General features: G+C 44.5%; 1 protein-coding gene across 4 annotated transcripts in view; it reads left to right on the forward strand.

Annotated features, from left to right (window-relative positions):
- The window catches only part of BIRC6 (baculoviral IAP repeat containing 6), a 1,722,273-nt gene that overhangs the window by 778,433 nt on the left and 923,767 nt on the right, over positions 1-20,073 (forward strand). For all 4 annotated transcript variants that reach the window (XM_069234691.1, XM_069234693.1, XM_069234692.1 and 1 more), the window contains one exon: positions 1,746-1,873. In XM_069234691.1, the coding sequence (XP_069090792.1) occupies positions 1,746-1,873 (128 nt within the window). The remainder of the gene's footprint in view (positions 1-1,745; positions 1,874-20,073) is intronic.

The raw sequence follows: 20,073 nt of genomic DNA on the forward strand, positions 1-20,073 counted from the left end.
GTTAGATAGTGGATCCATCAGGAAGAGCGTTACCGAAGGCAAGTTACTTGTTCATCAGGTCAGGCTGCAGGAGTCTGGTAACAAACCATTACATTTTTTTTTCTTGCCTGACCCAAACTACCCCTAAATACTGTAATCACTGAGCTCTGATGGGCAACCTGGAAACTATAATAGTGAAAAGTACCTTAGTTTCATACTAGGCTCCATTAATACTGACCTACTCTTACTAATTTACGTAAGGTCATGCTTCCTGGACTCATACTCTGCTTTTTCTGAGGATTGAAGAACAGAAAAATCTAACTTGAAAGCTCTTATAGCCAAAAATGTGAACTACACATCAGTAGTGACCCAGTCTTTTGATATAAACCTTGATAACTGCACTTTTGTTAGATACCCTGAAGGTCCATTACTTTCTACCATTGTTAGAATGGCTACCATCTTTAATAACTACAATTCCTGAAGCTCACCCTTCTTCCAATGCCCCCATCTCACCACTGTCACCCACATACCCTATCTGAATGAAAGCAGACCGGATGATACCAGTTTAAATCGGGGTAGTTCAGATCATGAACTGGAACAAGACTTACATGTATGTTGATACAGACTGAAATACCATCAAACCACATCGGTACCTTTTGTGATTACCATTCCTTGACACAGGCTTTCTTTTTGTCAGACAACTTTCTCGGCATGTAGCAAAACAGCACTTAAAACTGACTCTTCACAGGATTACCCAACCTCCCATAAGCAGTATTCAATTGTGGTGAAATTAATCAAATCATACTTCTGTAGAGGTACTTACTATTGACCAGAGCTCAAATATTTTTTCCATTTCCCGAACTTACTTGGTTGATATCAAATTGATGATCACTTGTAGGAAATAACAAGTGTGCAAATCGTACTCCCCATCTCTGTCCAACATGCCTTTATTTCTCCCTAGAGACTGCTAGCTTGCCTAATCCAAATAGCCTCCCTCATTCTCTTAGTCACCTCAGTCGTGGGGTGGGGGTTAAGGCGAATACCCCCTTGAAGTTCTGCTGAAAGTGCAATCGCTTGTTCCCCTGGTTGGACTAACATGTGATTTGCAACCTCTGCCTCAAGATACACCACAAGGAACCGACCTGGTCAGCTGGAAGGCCTTCATATGTTAAAAGACCATCCAGTACTGTAAGGAAAGACCACAAGACAACATATATATATGGCAAACGAAATATAATCTGCAGACTTCCAAGTGTTTGTAGGTTTATGCTAGATTTTGCACACTGTCACAATTTTAATCTCTTACTGACTTCGCGTCTAAGGGTGCATAATGCTTTCTTGTACACTGGTGTCAGTGCACAGAGTTGCTGCCTGTATGTGGCTCTGGGCCATCACTACTTCAGGCAAGAAGAAGCACTGGGCACCACTTGTCGCACAAGAGCAAATGCTGGAAAGGTTTCCTCATCCAGTTAAACCCCTGTAGCGGCTCAGAAGGTGAGGAATCTGCAGTTACATTGAGTATGCTCCAGAAATAGTATTATCGAAGGTGATTAACTTGTACATTGGTCATTTGCAGCTAAGTTGTTGTTCATGGTTTGACATACTTTCCAGCACTTGATAAATCAGCCTTACCAGATGTTTCTCTCTCTCTCTCTCACACTCTCACTCACTGCTCACAGAGGTAGATTTTAGTCCTTTTTCCAGAATCTTCACGCATGTTTAACGGATCCAGCTTGTAATTATTTTCTCTTTTGTCCCCTCCTTAGGAAATCAGTGGAGTTTTATTAATAATAATCTGCATACTCAGAGTCTGAATAGATCAACAAAAGGGAGCAGTAGTTTGGATAGATTATATTCAAGAAAGATCAGAAAACAGCTTGTTCATCACAAACAGGTAGTGTGTATAGCATATCCAAGTTCTGCTTTTCATGCATATTTTTTATTTATAAAAAGCTTTCTACATTCAATTTAAATTCAGACCAGCTTTGAGGTTTGTGCTTTTTCAAATGTGGCATTATTTGCATTTAATCAAAAATGTCTATTCCACTCTTGTTAGCAGTTAAGAACTCCTTTGTTGTTTTGACTTAATGCAACTATTGATTGTTTTTTTCTTCCTGATTACATTCGTCTGATTGTGTCATGTTGCTAATAAAAATAAGAGCGTGCAAGCATTCCATATTAAAGTAATATTACATGCATCTTTTGAAGATTCTTGCTCGTATTGTTAAATATTAAGTGGAATTACATTAAAACACTAAAGGCCTTATTACAACTTTGGAGGACTGTGTTAATCCGACCCAAATGTGACGGATATACCACCTACCGTATTACGAGTTCCATAGGATATAATGGACTCGTAATATGGTAGGTGGTATATCCGTCACATTTGGGACGGATTAACAACGTCGTCCAAAGTTGTAATAAGGCCCTAAGTGTAATGTGTATTAAAAACATATTTTGCTTTGCATTGTATTATAACATTTAAATATTGATTACTCTGATTATGTGGGCAACGGAAGCGCTTACTGACAGGGTCATACTTCTCTTAAATCTTATATGACATGCTTAAAGGCAGCTCACTTAAGTTTGCCTGGTATCGTGCATTATAAGTCCTAGTTTTCAAAAGTCTATGTTGGTTTGCAGTGGCTACGATTTCCAGTACTTTTTTGTCAACCAACTCTTCCTCTTGATTGTCATTGCCTCCTCTTGACCATAGTATGTGAGAACAATAAGGATTCCACATTGTGATCCTCCTTTGCATATCTCTATTTCTGATGGACCTTTATTAGTTAGTAGTTTAATGTTGGGGAAACAATATTTTTGATATTTTAGATAGGCCACAGTATTGTACTGTAATATGTATATAGCATTTACTACCCATGTGTGTGGTGTGGAAGCACTTGGCCGCATGAGTAGCATGTATTTTTATTTTTTATTTTTAATGTTAAGAAACTACAACTTGTAGCCTAAAGTTACTTTGCAGCCGAAGTTACTGTTTCTTCAGATAAGTAGAACTACAACTGCTTAATTTCCATGGTTTCGTACGGGTAAAACCATCAGCCTAACTAGAACGTACCTGTAACCTTTGTTTATTCCAGTGTGTTTCAATGTTTGTTTTAACGTAAAGTATTACCTACTTACCGCATGTTAGGCCGTGCGTGGCGGGGGTTGCCCGCTCAGGCCCTACGGCCAACCCTCCTGCATGCATCCAAACCCACGCTGCACTCGGTCTTTAGCTGTGTGCACCTGGGATTGAATGCAGTAGGTGTATATTTTTTTCTTGGAATTGTTTTGGGAATCTGCGGTGAATCAGTGGATCAGCCGAAATAAAATAATTGCACAATTTGTTGCCCATAAGGGGTCCCTAGAAGCCCCCCTCAATGTGTCCTATGGGGTCAGGATACCTGTATCCTGACCCCTTATATATCTTTACACTCGTGTTTCGCCACCCTCCAGTCAATGAAAGAAACAAAATGGCGGGCTCAAATTTTCTGTCCGATTGCAGCCAGCTAATCAGAGCCTTGCTTTTTCCCCGGATCCACAAATCTTCCACAAGTGGATCCATAAATCCTCCACATCCCTAGATTTCCATTGTTTTTAACCTTAAATAACTCTGCAACTACTGAACATATTTACACCAAATCACAAAAAGTACATTCTGATGATCAAGATCTAACTTCCTGCCAAATGTGGTGTAATTCCGTTCAGCAGTTCGGGCTGTAGCCGTGCCAAAAGAATGCATAATCCCCATTGACACAGAAAGGGGAAAAAAATTTTGCTCTGCCCCTGCTCAGTGAATCTTCCCGAAATTTTCAAGACAGCTGCTGAACTAGTTTTGCAAATGTCGTGAAGATTCATCAAATGGCACTAACATTATTGGCAAAAAAAAAAACTTTTCTATGGGAAAAGTTGATCTTAACTTTAACTACCTACTGGCTATATTAACATGATAAACAACAACTACTTGTCTTTCAGTTTGAATGTTTTGTTTGTTGCTGTGGTACCCTGAGAGCTGAATCCGTCTCTTATGTATGTTTTGTGATCTTAGAGATTTAGCAGGGGCCACATGGTTAACTGTGACCAACCGGAGACCCCAAAGTTTAGTTTGATAGTGTCTTTCTTTTCAGCTGGAAGCTTGCAGCTCCTTTTAAAAGTAAGCATGATGGACAGAAACTTAAAGTTAACTACAGTGAGCTTTGCCGTGGTTTAGAATTGGCATTTTCATTTGTTGTTGTCAGAGGGTCAAACATGAAAATGTGTTTCTACTATATTGTTAGTCACCTTACAAAGATAGTCATGCATGTTCACATTTTTGACTCATGTCTGTGATTAAGTAATTAATTTTGTCTTAAACTGTAAATGCACTGATTTCAGAAGTATAATTCTCTGTCCTGGTAGATGATACACCATAAAAGCATCTTGAATGCCTCCTAGCTGTCCCACTTCACAGCAACAACATCGGTCCATTTTTTCTAACAGATCCCATTAATGACTTAAAGGACTTGCCTGCAAATGACACCTGTTTCTCAAGATAATCTTCATACAGATTCATCAGAGTTTAGACAAAAGTGACTCCTGTAGTTGTTCCTCAAATTTGCCAATGAACCTGGCTTTATAGGGTGAAAACATTGAGTGTGGTCAGTGCAGTGGATGATGAATATGACACCCATGTTGTTGAACCACCAAATTAATTAGTATATGTTTTATAGGTTAAACCTTAGACTGTCGAAGAATACTGGATGCAGGTGCTTCAGAGACCGTACATATAAACAGTTCTATGTCTGAGTCGAAGTTCAGATCATGTGAGCATGTTCGTGCTCTCCGTATTTGTGGGCATATTCAGAGCTGACTGCTGCAAAATTATATAAAAAAGTTCCTAAAAAGGGCTGATGCCAATGTGTGATGCCCATTGTTGGGAATTGATTTCCTTAATCTTGAGTGCAAGGTGTGTTCGGTTCTATCAAACATCCTTCCTTTTCTTTTGGTTTGTATCCTATTCCTTTTTATAGCTTCCCCCATTAATTTACTAATCTAGTCTTTCTACTACTTCATGCGCCTGTTCTATAGTGACCTCTGCTGGTACCTCCCTTTTTCAGATTGTTACCTTACATGCTGCTGCATGTGCGTCCACCAAGAGATCTTTCCATCTATTTCATTAACATTACTTATTATTTGCACCAGGGGACCCACCCAGACCTTCTTTGTGGCTGGTATGTTTGTTTGTAACCCAAAAAAAAAAAAAACACACAAAACAAAAAAACAGAAAAGGCTCTATGCGTAAAGCTTGTGGGTAGTGTAGCAAATGAAACATAATCATAAAACAATCCTCTACCACAAGTTATGTATTGCTCGTAACCAGATTATAATGCCACAAAATCCAAGTTAAAACAGAGCATTTTTTCGAACAAGAAAAGAATAGAAATGCTTGTTATTTACTCTTGAAACAGAACAGAGAATTGATGAGGCCTAAAGTGGCATAAAAATGTTTATATAAAAATAAGGATTTTACACCGTACTAGTGGACCAATAATCTAGGCCAGTGTTTCTTAACCTTTTGGCTTATGGGTACTTAAGCCAAATCATTACTTAAGTCCAGGGACCCCCACTGAATCAATATTGGAATCCGGGTAACCCTGGAGTAATTCCTTGGAAGCCGCCAGGGTTCCCAGCCTAATAGATTTTGATTATGTGAATCAAAAAACGTACAAATATAAAGCTTTTTTTTTTAATTCTCAAACAAACAGGAAAAAAAATCTAAATTTCAATGAGAAATTTGCTCTTTCATCAGCCATACCATATTCTGTTTGATGCACGTGCACTGCTCCCACAAATCAGTTTGCGGACACCAACTTAATTTTTTATTTTCAGTTCCAAATGCCTTCATATGAAAGGAATGTTTTAAAATGTTTAGCTTTGCATTTTGCTTCTTTATATATACTTTATCAATCTGTTCACATTAGTTCATTTTCTAAGCAGTCGTGGATCCCTTGAGTAGGCGTCACGGCCCCCTAAGAGTCCTTGGCATTCAGGTTAAGAACCTCTGATCTAGGTAACAGAGACCACAACTTTCTTCCACTGCAAGATCGCAGACATCTGTGACATCTTCTGCACTCAGACACCCCGTCAATCACCGACACCACAGAGTCATCAGCCTCCTGCTCTCCTGGACCCACGTCAACGACACCATCAAAATCATGAACACCATCCCCTCCGGCTCACCATCCAACCCCTGCCCTCACCACATCTTCAACAAAGCAAGCTTCGTCATCGCACCCCATCTCCGGACGATCATAACAGTTCCTTCGAGTCCACCACCTTCCCGGAGAGCTGAAGACACGCCAAGGTCAACGCCCTCCTCAAGAAACCTAAGGCGGACCCAAAGGACCTCAAGAACTTCCGGCCCATCTCCCTGCTCTCCTTCCGGTAAAAGTCATAGAGAAAACGGTCAACAAACAACTGACCCGTTTCCTGGAGGAGAACAACACTCTGGACCAATCCCAGTCCAGATTCTGCAGCAACCACAGCACCAAAACTGCCCTCATCGCCACCACCGATGACATCAGAATCATACTGGACAACGGCAAAACCGCAGCCCTCATCCTCCTTGACTTGTCAGCTGAGTTCGTCTGCCCCTACACACATGCCTCAGTGACGCAGGAATCTGCGACAGAGCCGTGGACTGGATCACCTCCTTTCTCACCAGCTGAACTCAGAGAGCCCGCCTCCCTCCATTCCACTCTGAAGCCACCAAAAACATCTGCAGCGTACCCCAGGGTTAGTCCCTCAGCCCGACCCTCTTCAACGACTACATGGCTCTGCTCTCTAACATCGCCCGATCTCTCAACCTCAACATCATCTCATACGTCGATGACACCAAGCTGATCCTCGCCCTCACTAAGGACACCGCCAAGACCAACCTCCACAAAGGAATGAAGGCCATTCCCGAATGGATGAAAAACAGCTGCCTTAAACTGAATTCTGACAAGACTGAGGTCCTCATCTTTGGCTCCACCCCCTCAGCATGGGACGACTCCTGGTGGCCTGCCACACTGAGAACTGCACCGACACCCACTGACCATGCACACAACCTGGGATCTTGGACTCTTCACTATCTATGACCCAGCAAATCAACAACATCTCCTTATTCTGCTTCCACACCCTCTGCATGCTTTGGAAGATCTACAAATGGATCCCCACTTAAACCAGAAGAACAGTCACTGAAGCCCTCGTAAGCAGCAAACTGGACTACGGCAATGCCCTCTACACAGAAACAACGGCCAAGCTCCAGAAAAGACTGCAACGCATCCAGAATGCCTCCGCACGCCTCACCCTGGACATCCCCCACCACTGCCACATCACAACCCACCTGAGAGACCTGCATCGGCTCCCAGTCAACAAGAGAATCACCTTCAAACTCCTCACCCACGCTCACAAGACACTGCATAACACTGGACCAGAATACCTCAACAGACGGCTGACCTTCTTACCGCCCGACAGCTTTGCTCCACCGACCCTGCCCTGCCACCGTCCCACGCATCCGCAGAACAACCACCAGCGGCAGATCATTCTCCCACCTTGCCGCCAAGACGTGGAACACTCTTCCCACCCACCTGTGTCAGACCAAGGACCTCCTTACCTTCAGGAGACATCTCAAGACTTGGCTGTTAGAGCAGAGGCAGCCCCCCCCCCCCCCTCCAGTGCATTGAGACCCTGCATAGGTGAGTAGTGCACTTTACAAATTCCCTGATTGATTGATTGATTGATTGAACTATCCTAGGCCTCCCTATAACTCACCAGCATGCTGTTTATGATCCCCATAGAACTTTTTACAGTCATGCCTTCTAATCCCCTTACAGATGCCCTTTTCCTCCTGATAAGTTTCATGTCTGTGTCATGAACTTCTGTGCAGTGGTGGCAAGCACCTGCCGTGGGATTAGCTTCACTTGTTTTGATAACCTTGATGATGATCCGGACATTGGAACTTTTTAACCCTAATCCAGCACCAAGGTTATTAACATATTTGATGTCTTTCTCACAGCTCACAGCTTCTTGAGAACACTGTTGCAGGATGATAAACAAGGAGTCAAAGACAAGGCAAATAAAAATAGAGGTGGTAAAAAAAAAAACTGCCTTCAGAAAAGGTGTTAAAACTGAAGGTGAAAGACGAGCTGGCTCATGACAGAATGGCATTTGTCCCAGGGGTAGAGTCCATAACTCCCTAGTGGAGTGAAAGATGTTGGAGGGTCACTAAAGCTGATGCTCAGGGAATAAGTGAAGATAAGTTAGGGTACTCAGGAGACTGTCACAGTGCCAAGTGAATCTACTCAGGCTACTTAAGCTTAAGGTGAAATATCCAGGCAATCCAGCACGAGGCCTGGGAGCATTAATATGTATCATATTGTTAGGACAAAAGTGAGGATGGCTGTTATAAGGGCCTGTCCCTAAAAGGGATCCTGGACTGTGGTACATTGCTATTTGACCATTCCTCGTCCCCTCCAGAGAATTCTGTTATGGGACAGTGTGACTTCTCAATACAATTTTCGGGTAATATTTTATTTAGGGCGAGTGGGGGGAGGAGGGAGTCAGGTTTTAAGGGCTGGGTGGGGGGCAGGGTTATTTTGTATTTAGGGCAGGTATGGGTTTTAGGGGGATGGGAGGAGTTCAGGGTAATTTAGTTAGGGGCGGGATGGGGGTCTGGGTAGGACGCAGTCAGGTTAGTGGAGCTGGGAAAGGATTGGGGTAGTTTTTATGGGTGGGGTGTTTTTTTTTTTTTAAGGGGCAGGGTGGGGGGTCGGGGTACTATGGTTTTTAGGGTTGGGGAGAGGTTTCTGGGTAATTTTGTTTTTAGGGGATGGGGTCGGGGTAATTTTGTATTTAGGGGGAGTGAGAGGGTAGGTTTTTGGGGTGGGGGTAGGGGTAGTTTTGTTTTTAGGGGCAGGGGTGGGGTTCAAGGTAATTTTGTATTTAGGTTGGGGTTGGGTTTTTAGGGGGGTGAGGGTTTCGGCTAATTTTGAATTTAGTGCAGGTGGGGTTTGTGGGGGCAATTTTGTTTTTAGGACCAGGGTAGTTTTATTTTTGGTGGTTGGGTCGGTTGTTTTTAGGGCGGGTGTGGGTTGGGTTAGTTTTTAGGGCTCAAGGTGGGTGGGGGTATAGGGGTAGTTTTTCGGGGTGGGTGGGAGGGGTCGGGGTAGTTGTGTTTATAGGGCGAGTAGGGGGAGGTAGCATGCGAAAACCACGCATGCCGTTACACACATTCCTTTGCTGGGCATGCTTTTACAAGGAAAAATCATTGTAAATGCATTCGTGAAAACAACACTGTCGTTCTTCTGACCACGTTGTTCAGGCATGCATGATTGGACCATGAGTTGTTCCATCATACAACGCCAGTCCTCTTCCTCCCCAAGAGAAGAAAAGCAGGACAGTTAAGGCTATGAGCAAATATCTGAGCAATTGTTTCTTACCTTAAGGACTGCTAGTGTGCCTTGCTGCTCACAAGGGATGTTGGGGAGCAACTAAACATACATGGCTTCTCCTAGGCCTACTGGATGAACAACAGTATGGAGAAAGGTTGTGGCAGAGGGAACATTAGTATCTTAACCTCATGAAAGTTACGCTTAAAGTAGTGGACACTAGGTCCTGTTGTACGTGAACCTGGATGATCTTCTTTTCCCAGGTGCAACTCCTGTATCATTTTTCATATACATGAAATGGTGCTTGACATAACTATGAAACTTGATAGGCAGGGAGGTTGAGACCCTCCAATTTTTTTATGCAAATAAGACTGTTTAAAGACTTTGGTGACTGACAGTGAGGCATACTTCTGTCTTGTAATCTCTAAGGTGGACATTATGCAATCAAATTAGTTTTTAGTGCTGCAGTTTAAGCAATTATCCTTTTCTGTATGTATGTATATAGTATGTCCGATGGCATGCGTAGCTTTAGATATGCATGCTTTGCATAAGTCCACCATCTGGTGTTATGCTCAGAGTGTTACAAGTTATTTTTCTTCGAAGAAGTCCCCCCTCCTCACCCCTCTGAGTCACGGGATCGAGTGACTCCTCCTCTTGGTGATACTCTGCATGCGCATCAAGTCTTTTGTTAGATTGTTTTCCTTCCATCGTCTGGTTCGGACGTGTCTCCTCTCACTCCAGGATATCTGTTCAGTATTATCTGAAGTTCTCTCTACCTTTCTGTAAACGTCGGTATAGTTTTGATCGCGTTTTCCACTTATAGTCGATCCGATTGTAGTCGTAGGGTTAGATTACACGGTCTTAGGGGTGACCTCACCCTTTTTGGGCCTACTTCGACACGCTGTAGTCAAACAATGTTAGGCTGAGGGAACGTACTCGGTTTAGGTTTTGCCCTCTGTGTCACACCAAATTTCCCTACACCTATCAACATTTGGTGTGTAATCTGCCTCTGGATCACAGAGAAGAAAACTGATGTTTGCCCGTAGTTTTAAACCAAAAAGACTTTTAGGGATCGAAGAGCGTGTCGCAGGGAGACGGCGTCCAAGTTGTCAGAGCACACATCTGACATCTTCGAGGATGAACATGCGCAAGAAGTAGTAGCACAGCATGCAACCGTTTCCATTGCAGTCTCCGATTCGGATCAAGATTCAGATGTCAACAAACAATCCATCCCACCGGCGCAGTATGTGAGTACACAGTCCCTGTCCCAACTCCCAAAGGCAATAAAAAAGTCTCCTGCATTTGTCTTTGGTCCTCCACTGCCTTCAAGCCATGGTCGGACTTGAAAAATACATTCGGATGACCAACCCTCAGGTTCAGCACCAAAACAAAAGACCAAAGTGCATTCGGCACCCAGCAAACGGCATGCCACTTCTGTTTTGGTACTGAGCCGAAAATCTGACTCTTCCACCACAGAGCCGATAAAAGTAACAGCGCTTTCGGAGCGGACATGTTTGGCTCAACTCAAGCATTCGGTATCCAAGCTTTCGGAGCTGAAACCTGTTGGTGGTAGATGTGCTCCAGTCATCAGAGATACAGCCCATATTGGAGTTTATGGACGCTAAGCAGCGAAAGATCCATATACATAAGGACACAGAAATGATCATAGCCTCTCCTCCAACAATCAAAAGAAAATTTACTTTCCAAGAAACTTTAGACGCTGGGCCTCCACCTACTAAAATCTTTACACAAAAAGAGAAACAAAAGTCACCACAACAGCCTTCACCACCACATTCTCCTTCCCTTCCTGCTTCTCCAACTCCTGCTACTCCACTACCACAACCTTCACCTACACAATTCTCGCCACAAGAAACCTCACCACATACGGATGATTTATCTGATCCTCAGGAGGATGTAGGTCCATGGGATATATGACACAAATCCCATTCTTCCCAATGGTCTCGATTTATACCCTGCAAGTCCATCTCTCCCTGAAGATACTACTGCTTACAATCAGATTATAGCCAGGGCAGCTGTGTATCTTAATGTACTATTACATACGGATCCCATTGAGGATGATTTTTTATTTAACACCATAACGTCTACTCATAAAGAGTATCAGTGTCTCCCTATGTTCCCAGGCATGCCTAAACATGCCAAACATATTTTTAAAGAACCAGTAAAATCAAGAGTCATTACACTTCAAGTTGATTTTAATATATATATGTATATTATGTATATATATATATATATATATATATATATATCTCTATCCGTGGCTCGAAAAGACTTCTTTGAAGAAAAACAACTTGTAACACTCTGAGCCCAACACTAGATGGTAGACTAATGCACAGTATGTGAATCTGCAGCATGCCCATAGTCGGTCCACATGGGATGCTCCTCCTCCAGACAAAGAGAGTCGCAAATTTGATGCAGCAGGTAAAAGAGTGGCAACTCAAGCTGCTAACCATTGGATGATTGCAAACTCTCAAGCACTCCTAGCAAGGTATGACAGAGCTCATTGGGATCAGATGGAAGACTTGTTGTAAATATCTTCCACCAGGGAATCAAAAAAGGGCACGACAAATAGTAGCTGAAGGACAGGCTATTTCTAATAACCAAATCAGATACGCTATAAATACAGCTGATACAGCAGCAAGGGGAGTCAACACCAGCATCATCATTAGGAGAAATGCATGGCTAAGGGCTTCAGGTTTTAAACCAGAGATACAAGCGGTATAGAATATGCCCTTTGATAAACAACATTTATTTGGGCCAGAAGTTGATACTACAGTAGACAAACTCAAAAAGGACTCTGAGACTGCTAAAGCTGTGGGTGGTTATACAATACACCCACTCTGGGAACTTTTCGAAGGCCACAGTTTAGGGGTGGCTTCAGATCATCAACCACAGAACCATAAACTTCCCAACAAAAACGAGGGCCATACTTTTACAACAAAGGTTAATTTAGAGGCTCTTACAGAGGAACAAATTATAGAGGAAGAGGTAAATCAGATGCTTCAAGAGGTTACTCCACCTCAACAAAACAGTGACTTCTCACACATCCCCACAGAGCTTAAATCACCAGTGGGAGGAAGACTGGTACATTTTTACCCACAATGGCACAACATTACCACAGATCAGTGGGTTCTATCATTATCCAACATGGCTATTGTCTAGAACTCATGTGTACTCCACCAAACGTTCTCCCTCATTCACACAAACCTACTCCAAAACATCTCAAATTATTAGAACAAGACGTACAATTGTTACTGCTCAAAGGTGTCATAGAGATGGTACCTTTATCCCAACAACGATCCAGAGTATATTCACTATACTTCCTCATACCAAAGAAAAATGGTACTCTCAGACAATCTTAGATCTCAGACCCCTCAATCAATACATCCTTTCAGAACACTTTCATATGGTCACTCTAGAAGACATTCCCTTACTACAGAAACAGGATTACATGACAGCATTAGATCTCAAAGATGTTTATTTCCACATTCCCATACATCCAGCACATCGAAAATATCTAAGTTTCGTTATGGCAGCACTACCAATTCAAAGTGCTACCATTCGGGGTAACAGCACCAAGGGTATTCACCAAATGGCTAGCAGTAGCTGCAGCATTCCTCAGAAGACAACACATACACATATTCCCAAATCTGGATGACTGGCTAATAAAAGCTAGTACAATCCCAATCTGTCAACAACATACTAAGTATATCATAGACATCCTACACAATCTAGGATTCACAATCAATTATCAAAAATTTTACCTGCAGCCAGTACAGGTACAAACATATCTAGGTGCAGTTCTCAACACACAATCAGGATTAGCATACCCAAACCCAGTCACAATCTCATAACTCAACTACAACGCAGCCACACGTACACAGTAAAGTTAGTGATGAAACTATTGGGAATGATGGCTTCATGCATAGCAATAGTACCCAGTACAAGACTACACACGTGACCATTACAGCAGTGTCTTTCTCAGCAATGTTCTCAGACACAGGGTTGAATTCAGGATCTAGTGTTGTTGGACCGCCAGACTCCACCGCTCTCTGTAATGGTGGAATTACATTTTCCTGTCCAAGGGGCAGCCCTTTCAGGACCCTGTACCTCAGACCACAATCACAACTGATGCATCAATGATAGGTTGGGGAGCTCATCTCAATGACCTCACTATACATGGGGAATGGGACTCAATTCAACAGAATTAGCAAATAAACCACTTGGAATTACTAGCAGTATTCCTAGCGCTCAAAGCTTTTCAAACACAAATCACACACAAGATAGTGTTGATAAAGACAGACAGTATAACCACAATGTATTATTTGCAATAACGGTGGGGGCACACTCATCTCAGTTATCCCTTTTAGCACAGACAATTTGGAAATGGGCAATTCACAATCCAATTCAATTACTGGCAGAGTATATTCCAGGGATACACAGCCAACTAGCGGACCTCTTAAGCAGGACGCAGCAACAAGTACGTAAATGGGAGATTCTCCTACAGGTGATCCAACAATACTTCCAAATGTGGGGAACCCCAGACATAGATCTTTTCACCACAAGAGAAAAAGCAAAGTGCCAAAACTTCCATCGAGTTACCCACACCCTCAATCTAAGGGCAATGTTCTATGGATCAGTTGGTCAGGGATATTTGCTTACGCTTTTCCACCTCTCCCACTGATTCCATTTCTGATCAAAAAGTTAAAACAAACCTCACTCATCACGATACACCCACGTTGGCATGTCAACATTGGTACACAACACTATGGAATCTGTCTGCAGTACCACATCATAAACTACCAAACAGGCCAGACCTGTTGATTCAAATGAGAGGTCAAATCACACATCCAAATTCAAGCATACTCAACCTGCCGATTTGGCTCCTGAAGTCATAGAGTTTGGCTAATTACAAATTCCATCTGAATATATGGATATTCTAAAGGAACATGCAAACCCACATCTACACAGTGTGAGGCAGCTAAATTGAAGCGTTTTGTCTACTACCGTCAGCCCAGAAACATTGACCCACTTAAAGCTTTAGTACAGGATATTGGGGGTCATTACGACCTCTGCGGTCTTTTTGCAAGACCACCGAGGGACCGCCGTGCGGAAGACCGCCTGTGCTGGTGGTTTGCCGCTCGGCGTATTATGACTGTTGGCTGCTCTCCGTCGTTATTCCGACGGAGAGCTGCCAACAGCCATACTTGCGGGCGGCGGGGAAGTGGAGGTTGCTCCACCTCCACCGCCACGCCAACAGAACACCGCCCAGCGAATCATGTCCTGTGATTCGCTGTGGCGGTGTTCTGTTGGCGTGGCGGTGTCGGCGGAGCTGCCCCCATGGCTCCCGTCCCCTCCAGGAGGATCGACGGACCAGGTAAGTCGATCGTCCGTTAGGGGAGGGGGGTGAGGAGGTGTTGTGTGTTGTGTGCGTGCATGGGGGTGTGCATGTGTGTATGTAGGGGGGGTGTGAGAGTGCGTGTATGCTTGCGGGGGTGTTGTGTGTATGGGAATGAGTGTGTGTGTATGTCTGTGGGTATGTCTGTATGGATGTGTGCGTGTATGTTTGAATGTGGGTGTGCGTGTATGACTGTGTGTGTGGATGTAGGCATGTATGTCGGGGTGTGTGTGTGTGTGCGTGTGTGTGTTGGTGGTGCCTGCATTCGTGTCTGGTGTGTGTGAGTAATGTTATGTTGGGGGTCGGGGTGGGGAGGGGGGCCCTGCCACCTTTGGGGGAGGGGGGTGTAGGGGAGGGAGTCGGGTGGGGGAGACCCCTATCAGTGCCAGGGAAGGAATTCCCTGGCACTGATAGTGCTTACCGCCATGGATTTCATGGCGGTTCAAACCGCAGGAAAGCCACGGCGGTAAGTTGGGTCCAAATACCGGCGGCGGTATACTTACGGCCGCGGGCTGGAGACCCAGGTCTCCAGCCCGGTGGTCGTTTCCCCCCTGGCGGGCGGGACGGAGAACCGGCAGATGACCATGGCAGTAACCGCCATGGTCATAATTCACCTAGGTAAGACCGCCAGCCTGTTGGCGGTCTTACCGCCGGTTCTCCGCCATCCGCCAGGGTTGTAATGACCCCCATTGTTTGCTATTTGCTACACTTACAAAAAGCAAACCTTGCATACTTCTCTATTTGGATTCATTTAGCAGCAATAGCTCCCTACCTCCAAAACAGACAACATACTTCCTTGTTTAGGATTCCTGTTATAAAGGTTTTTATGGAGGGTCTTAAAAGGGTTATTCCACATAGGGCTCCACCAGGCCTTGTATGGAATCTTAACATTGTACTCACAAGACGTATGGGGCACCATTTTAACCCATGCACTCAAGCCCTCTTCAGTTTTTATATTGGAAGGTTGCCTTCTTAACATCGTTCACTTCTTTAAGAAGAGTTAGTGAAATTCAAGCATTCACTTTAGAGGGACTTTTCTTTCGAATTCACAAAAACAAAATAGTTCTTAGGACAAATCCAAAAGTGGTTTCACTTTTTCAAATAAATCAGTCAATGGAATTGCCAGTCTTCTTTCCACAGCCAGATTCAGTTGATGAAAGTGCTCTTCACACCCTCTTTGTTAAACAAGCTCTCATGTACTATATAGACAGAACAAAAGATTTCAGAAAATCCAAGCAACTCTTTGTGGAATTTCAACAGGCTCACAAAGGTAATCCTATTTCAAAACATGGATTAGCCCGATTGATAGTAAAGTGTATTCAGAACTGCTATCTTAAAGACAGTTAACAGTAACTCCTAAAGCACATTCCACTAGGAAAAAAGGAGCTTTAATGGCATTCTTAGTGAATATACCAACAGCAGACATATGTAAAGCAGCCACATGGTCTACACCACACACATTTACTAAACACTACTGTGTGGATGTGTTATCTCGCCAACAAGCAAACGTTGGACAGGCAGTGCTTAAAACATTATTTCAAACTACTCCAACTGCTACAGGCTAGCCACACCTTAATTTAGGAGGGGACTGCTTTTACAGTCTCTGCAAAGCAAGTGTATCTACAGCTACGCATGTCATTGAACGGAAAATGTTACTTACCCAGTAGACATCTGTTCTAGGCATGTAGTGCTGTAGACTTAAATGCGAGGACTGCACACCTTCGGTCTATTTAGTAACAAGTGGTTCGATGGCATCTGTCGCTGTAGATACACATGGTATGCATGAGCGCTCGCCATCTGGTGTTGGGTCGGAGTGTTACAAGTTGTTTTTCTTCGAAGAAGTGTTTTCGAGTCACGGGACCGAGTGACTCCACCTTCTGTGCTCATTGCGCATGGGCGTCGACTCCATCTTCGATTGTTTTCTTTCCGCCATCGGGTTCGGACGTGTTCATGTCGCTCCGAGTTTCGGAACGGAAAGATAGCTGAAGACGGAAGATTTTCGACGGTATCGTTGCGATCCGGTTAGAGATAGACACATACGACGACGCGTTGAACATCGAAGCGCTTCGGTGCCCTTCGGGGTAGATTTCGGCACCCCGTCGGGGCCTAGTCGGCCCGACCGCGTGGAGGACAACGCCGATGGATCGGACCCCGTTTCGATTCTGCCCCGAATGCCACAACAAATATCCTTATACGGACCTGCACTCGGTCTGTAATCTGTGCCTGTCACCCGAGCACAGTGAAGAATCCTGCGAGGCCTGTCGGGCGTTCCGGTCCCGAAAAACTCTGCGTGACCGTCGAGCGAGAAGACTGCAGATGGCGTCCACGCCAAAAGAGCGTCGACAGTTCGAGACAGAAGAAGAACAGGAGGAATCCTTTTCCATCCAGGATTCAGACTCCGACGAGCTACACTCTACAAGAACTGTGAGTAAGACGTCGAGATCAAACCTTAAAAAAGGAAAGAAGGCCCAGGGGACGCCACTGCCAACCGGCCATGGCTCCACCCAAATTCTCGGTGACCAACAATCGGCACCGAAAAAGGCCCATTCAGTGTCGAGATCGTCCGACTTCGGTCGAGACACCGGCACGCAGCCTCCTCGGGACCGAGAGAGTGCTAAACAGAAGCATCGACACCGAGAGTTCGGTGTCGACACCGATCGACGCCGAGACAGTGGCGCCGAAGACCATAGAGGCCAAGAATTTTCGGCACAGAAAAAGAGGAAGGTTACCTCGGAGCCGAAAAAACAATCGACAGGGCTTTCGGAGCCGAAAAAAGCGACACCAGACCCTGTTTCCGGCTCCTATACCGAAGAGCATTCTATGTCTTCTCAAATGAAGAAACATAGATTTGAACAAGAACTGCAATCCACTGACGTGGATCACACGCAAAAGCGTATCTTTATTCAGCAGGGGACTGGGAAGATCAGTACCCTTCCACCTGTCAAACGAAAGAGAACGCTTCAGTTTACTCCTCAGCAACAAACAACACAAAAGGTAACACCTCCTCCCTCGCCTCCACCTGTAACTCCGGCTTCGCCAACTTACACCCCATCACATTCGCCAGCTCACACCGCCATGAGCCACGACGACCAAGATCAGGATGCGTGGGACTTGTACGACGCACCAGTGTCTGATAACAGCCCAGACACATACCCAACTAGGCCATCACCACCGGAAGACAGCACAGCCTACTCACAAGTGGTGGCTAGAGCAGCTCTATTCCATAATGTGGAACTACACTCGGAACAAGTAGAGGATGATTTTTTATTTAACACCCTCTCCTCAACCCACAGCTCCTACCAAAGCCTGCCGATGCTCCCAGGCATGCTACGCCATGCAAAGGACATTTTCAAGGAGCCAGTTAAAAGTAGGGCAGTGACGCCTAGGGTGGACAAAAAGTATAAGGCGCCTCCTACGGACCCTGTCTTCATCACCTCTCAGCTGCCACCAGACTCTGTGGTGGTAGGGGCTGCCAGAAAACGGGCAAACTCACACACTTCTGGGGATGCACCTCCCCCAGATAAAGAAAGTAGGAAGTTCGATGCAGCCGGGAAGAGGGTTGCTGTCCAAGCAGCAAACCAGTGGCGCATCGCAAATTCACAAGCGCTGCTAGCGCGATACGACAGAGCCCACTGGGATGAGATGCAGCATCTCATTGAACATCTCCCAAAAGATCTGCAAAAAAGAGCAAAACAGGTTGTTGAGGAGGGTCAAAACATTTCCAACAATCAAATACGCTCCTCCATGGATGCAGCAGACACGGCCGCAAGAACCATTAATACGTCGGTTACCATCCGTAGGCACGCATGGCTCAGAACGTCTGGATTCAAGCCAGAAATTCAGCAGGCAGTGCTTAACATGCCAGTAAACGAGAAACTTCTGTTCGGTCCGGAGGTCGACACAGCTATAGAAAAGCTCAAGAAGGACACTGACACTGCCAAGGCCATGGGCGCACTCTACTCCCCGCAGAGCAGAGGATCTTATAACACCTTCCGCAAAACACCTTTTAGAGGAGGGTTTCGGGGTCAGGCCACACAAGCTAGCACCTCACAGTCCGCACCGCCCACCTACCAGATACAGTACAGGGGAGGTTTTCGGGGCCAGTATAGAGGGGGGCAATTTCCTAGGAATAGAGGAAGATTTCAAAGCCCCAAAACCACTACCAACAAGCAGTGACTCACACGTCACTCACCCCTCCCACACAACACCAGTGGGGGGGAGGATACATCAATATTACGAAGCATGGGACAAAATAACTACAGATACATGGGTCCTAGCAATTATCCAACATGGTTATTGCATAGAATTCATGCAATTCCCTCCAGACATACCACCAAAATCACAAAATTTATCAAAATACCATTCACAACTTCTAGAGATAGAAGTTCAAGCACTACTGCAAAAAAATGCAATAGAATTAGTACCAAGCACACAAATAAACACAGGAGTTTATTCACTGTACTTCTTGATACCAAAAAAGGACGAAACACTGAGACCAATTCTAGACCTCAGGGTAGTAAACACATTCATCAAATCAGACCACTTTCACATGGTCACACTACAAGAAGTGTTACCATTGCTCAGAAAACACGACTACATGACAACCCTAGACCTCAAGGACGCATATTTCCATATACCAATCCATCAATCACACAGGAAATATCTAAGGTTTGTATTCAAAGGAATACATTACCAATTCAAAGTATTGCCTTTTGGTTTAACAACCGCTCCAAGAGTATTCACAAAGTGCCTAGCAGTAGTCGCTGCACACATCAGAAGGCAGCAAATACATGTGTTCCCGTATCTAGACGACTGGCTAATCAAAACCAGTTCGCTCACACAATGCTCAAACCACACAAATCAAGTCATACAAACCCTCTACAATTTAGGGTTCACCGTCAACTTTGCAAAATCAAACATTCTGCCAAGCAAAGTACAGCAATATCTAGGAGCCATAATAGACACGACAAAAGGAGTAGCAACGCCAACTCCACAAAGGATCCACAATTTCAACAGGGTCATTCAACACATGTCTCCAAACCAAACAATACAAGCAAAAACAATACTACAGCTCCTAGGCATGATGTCCTCATGCATAGCCATTGTCCCAAACGCAAGACTGCACATGAGGCCCTTACAACAGTGCCTAGCCTCACAGTGGTCTCAAGCACAGGGTCACCTTCTAGATCTGGTGTTGCTAGACCGCCAAACTTACCTATCGCTTCTATGGTGGAACAGTATAAATTTAAACATAGGGCGGCCTTTCCA

This window comes from Pleurodeles waltl, chromosome 5 (assembly GCF_031143425.1).
Source record: "Pleurodeles waltl isolate 20211129_DDA chromosome 5, aPleWal1.hap1.20221129, whole genome shotgun sequence".
In the NCBI taxonomy this organism is placed as follows: domain Eukaryota; kingdom Metazoa; phylum Chordata; class Amphibia; order Caudata; family Salamandridae; genus Pleurodeles; species Pleurodeles waltl.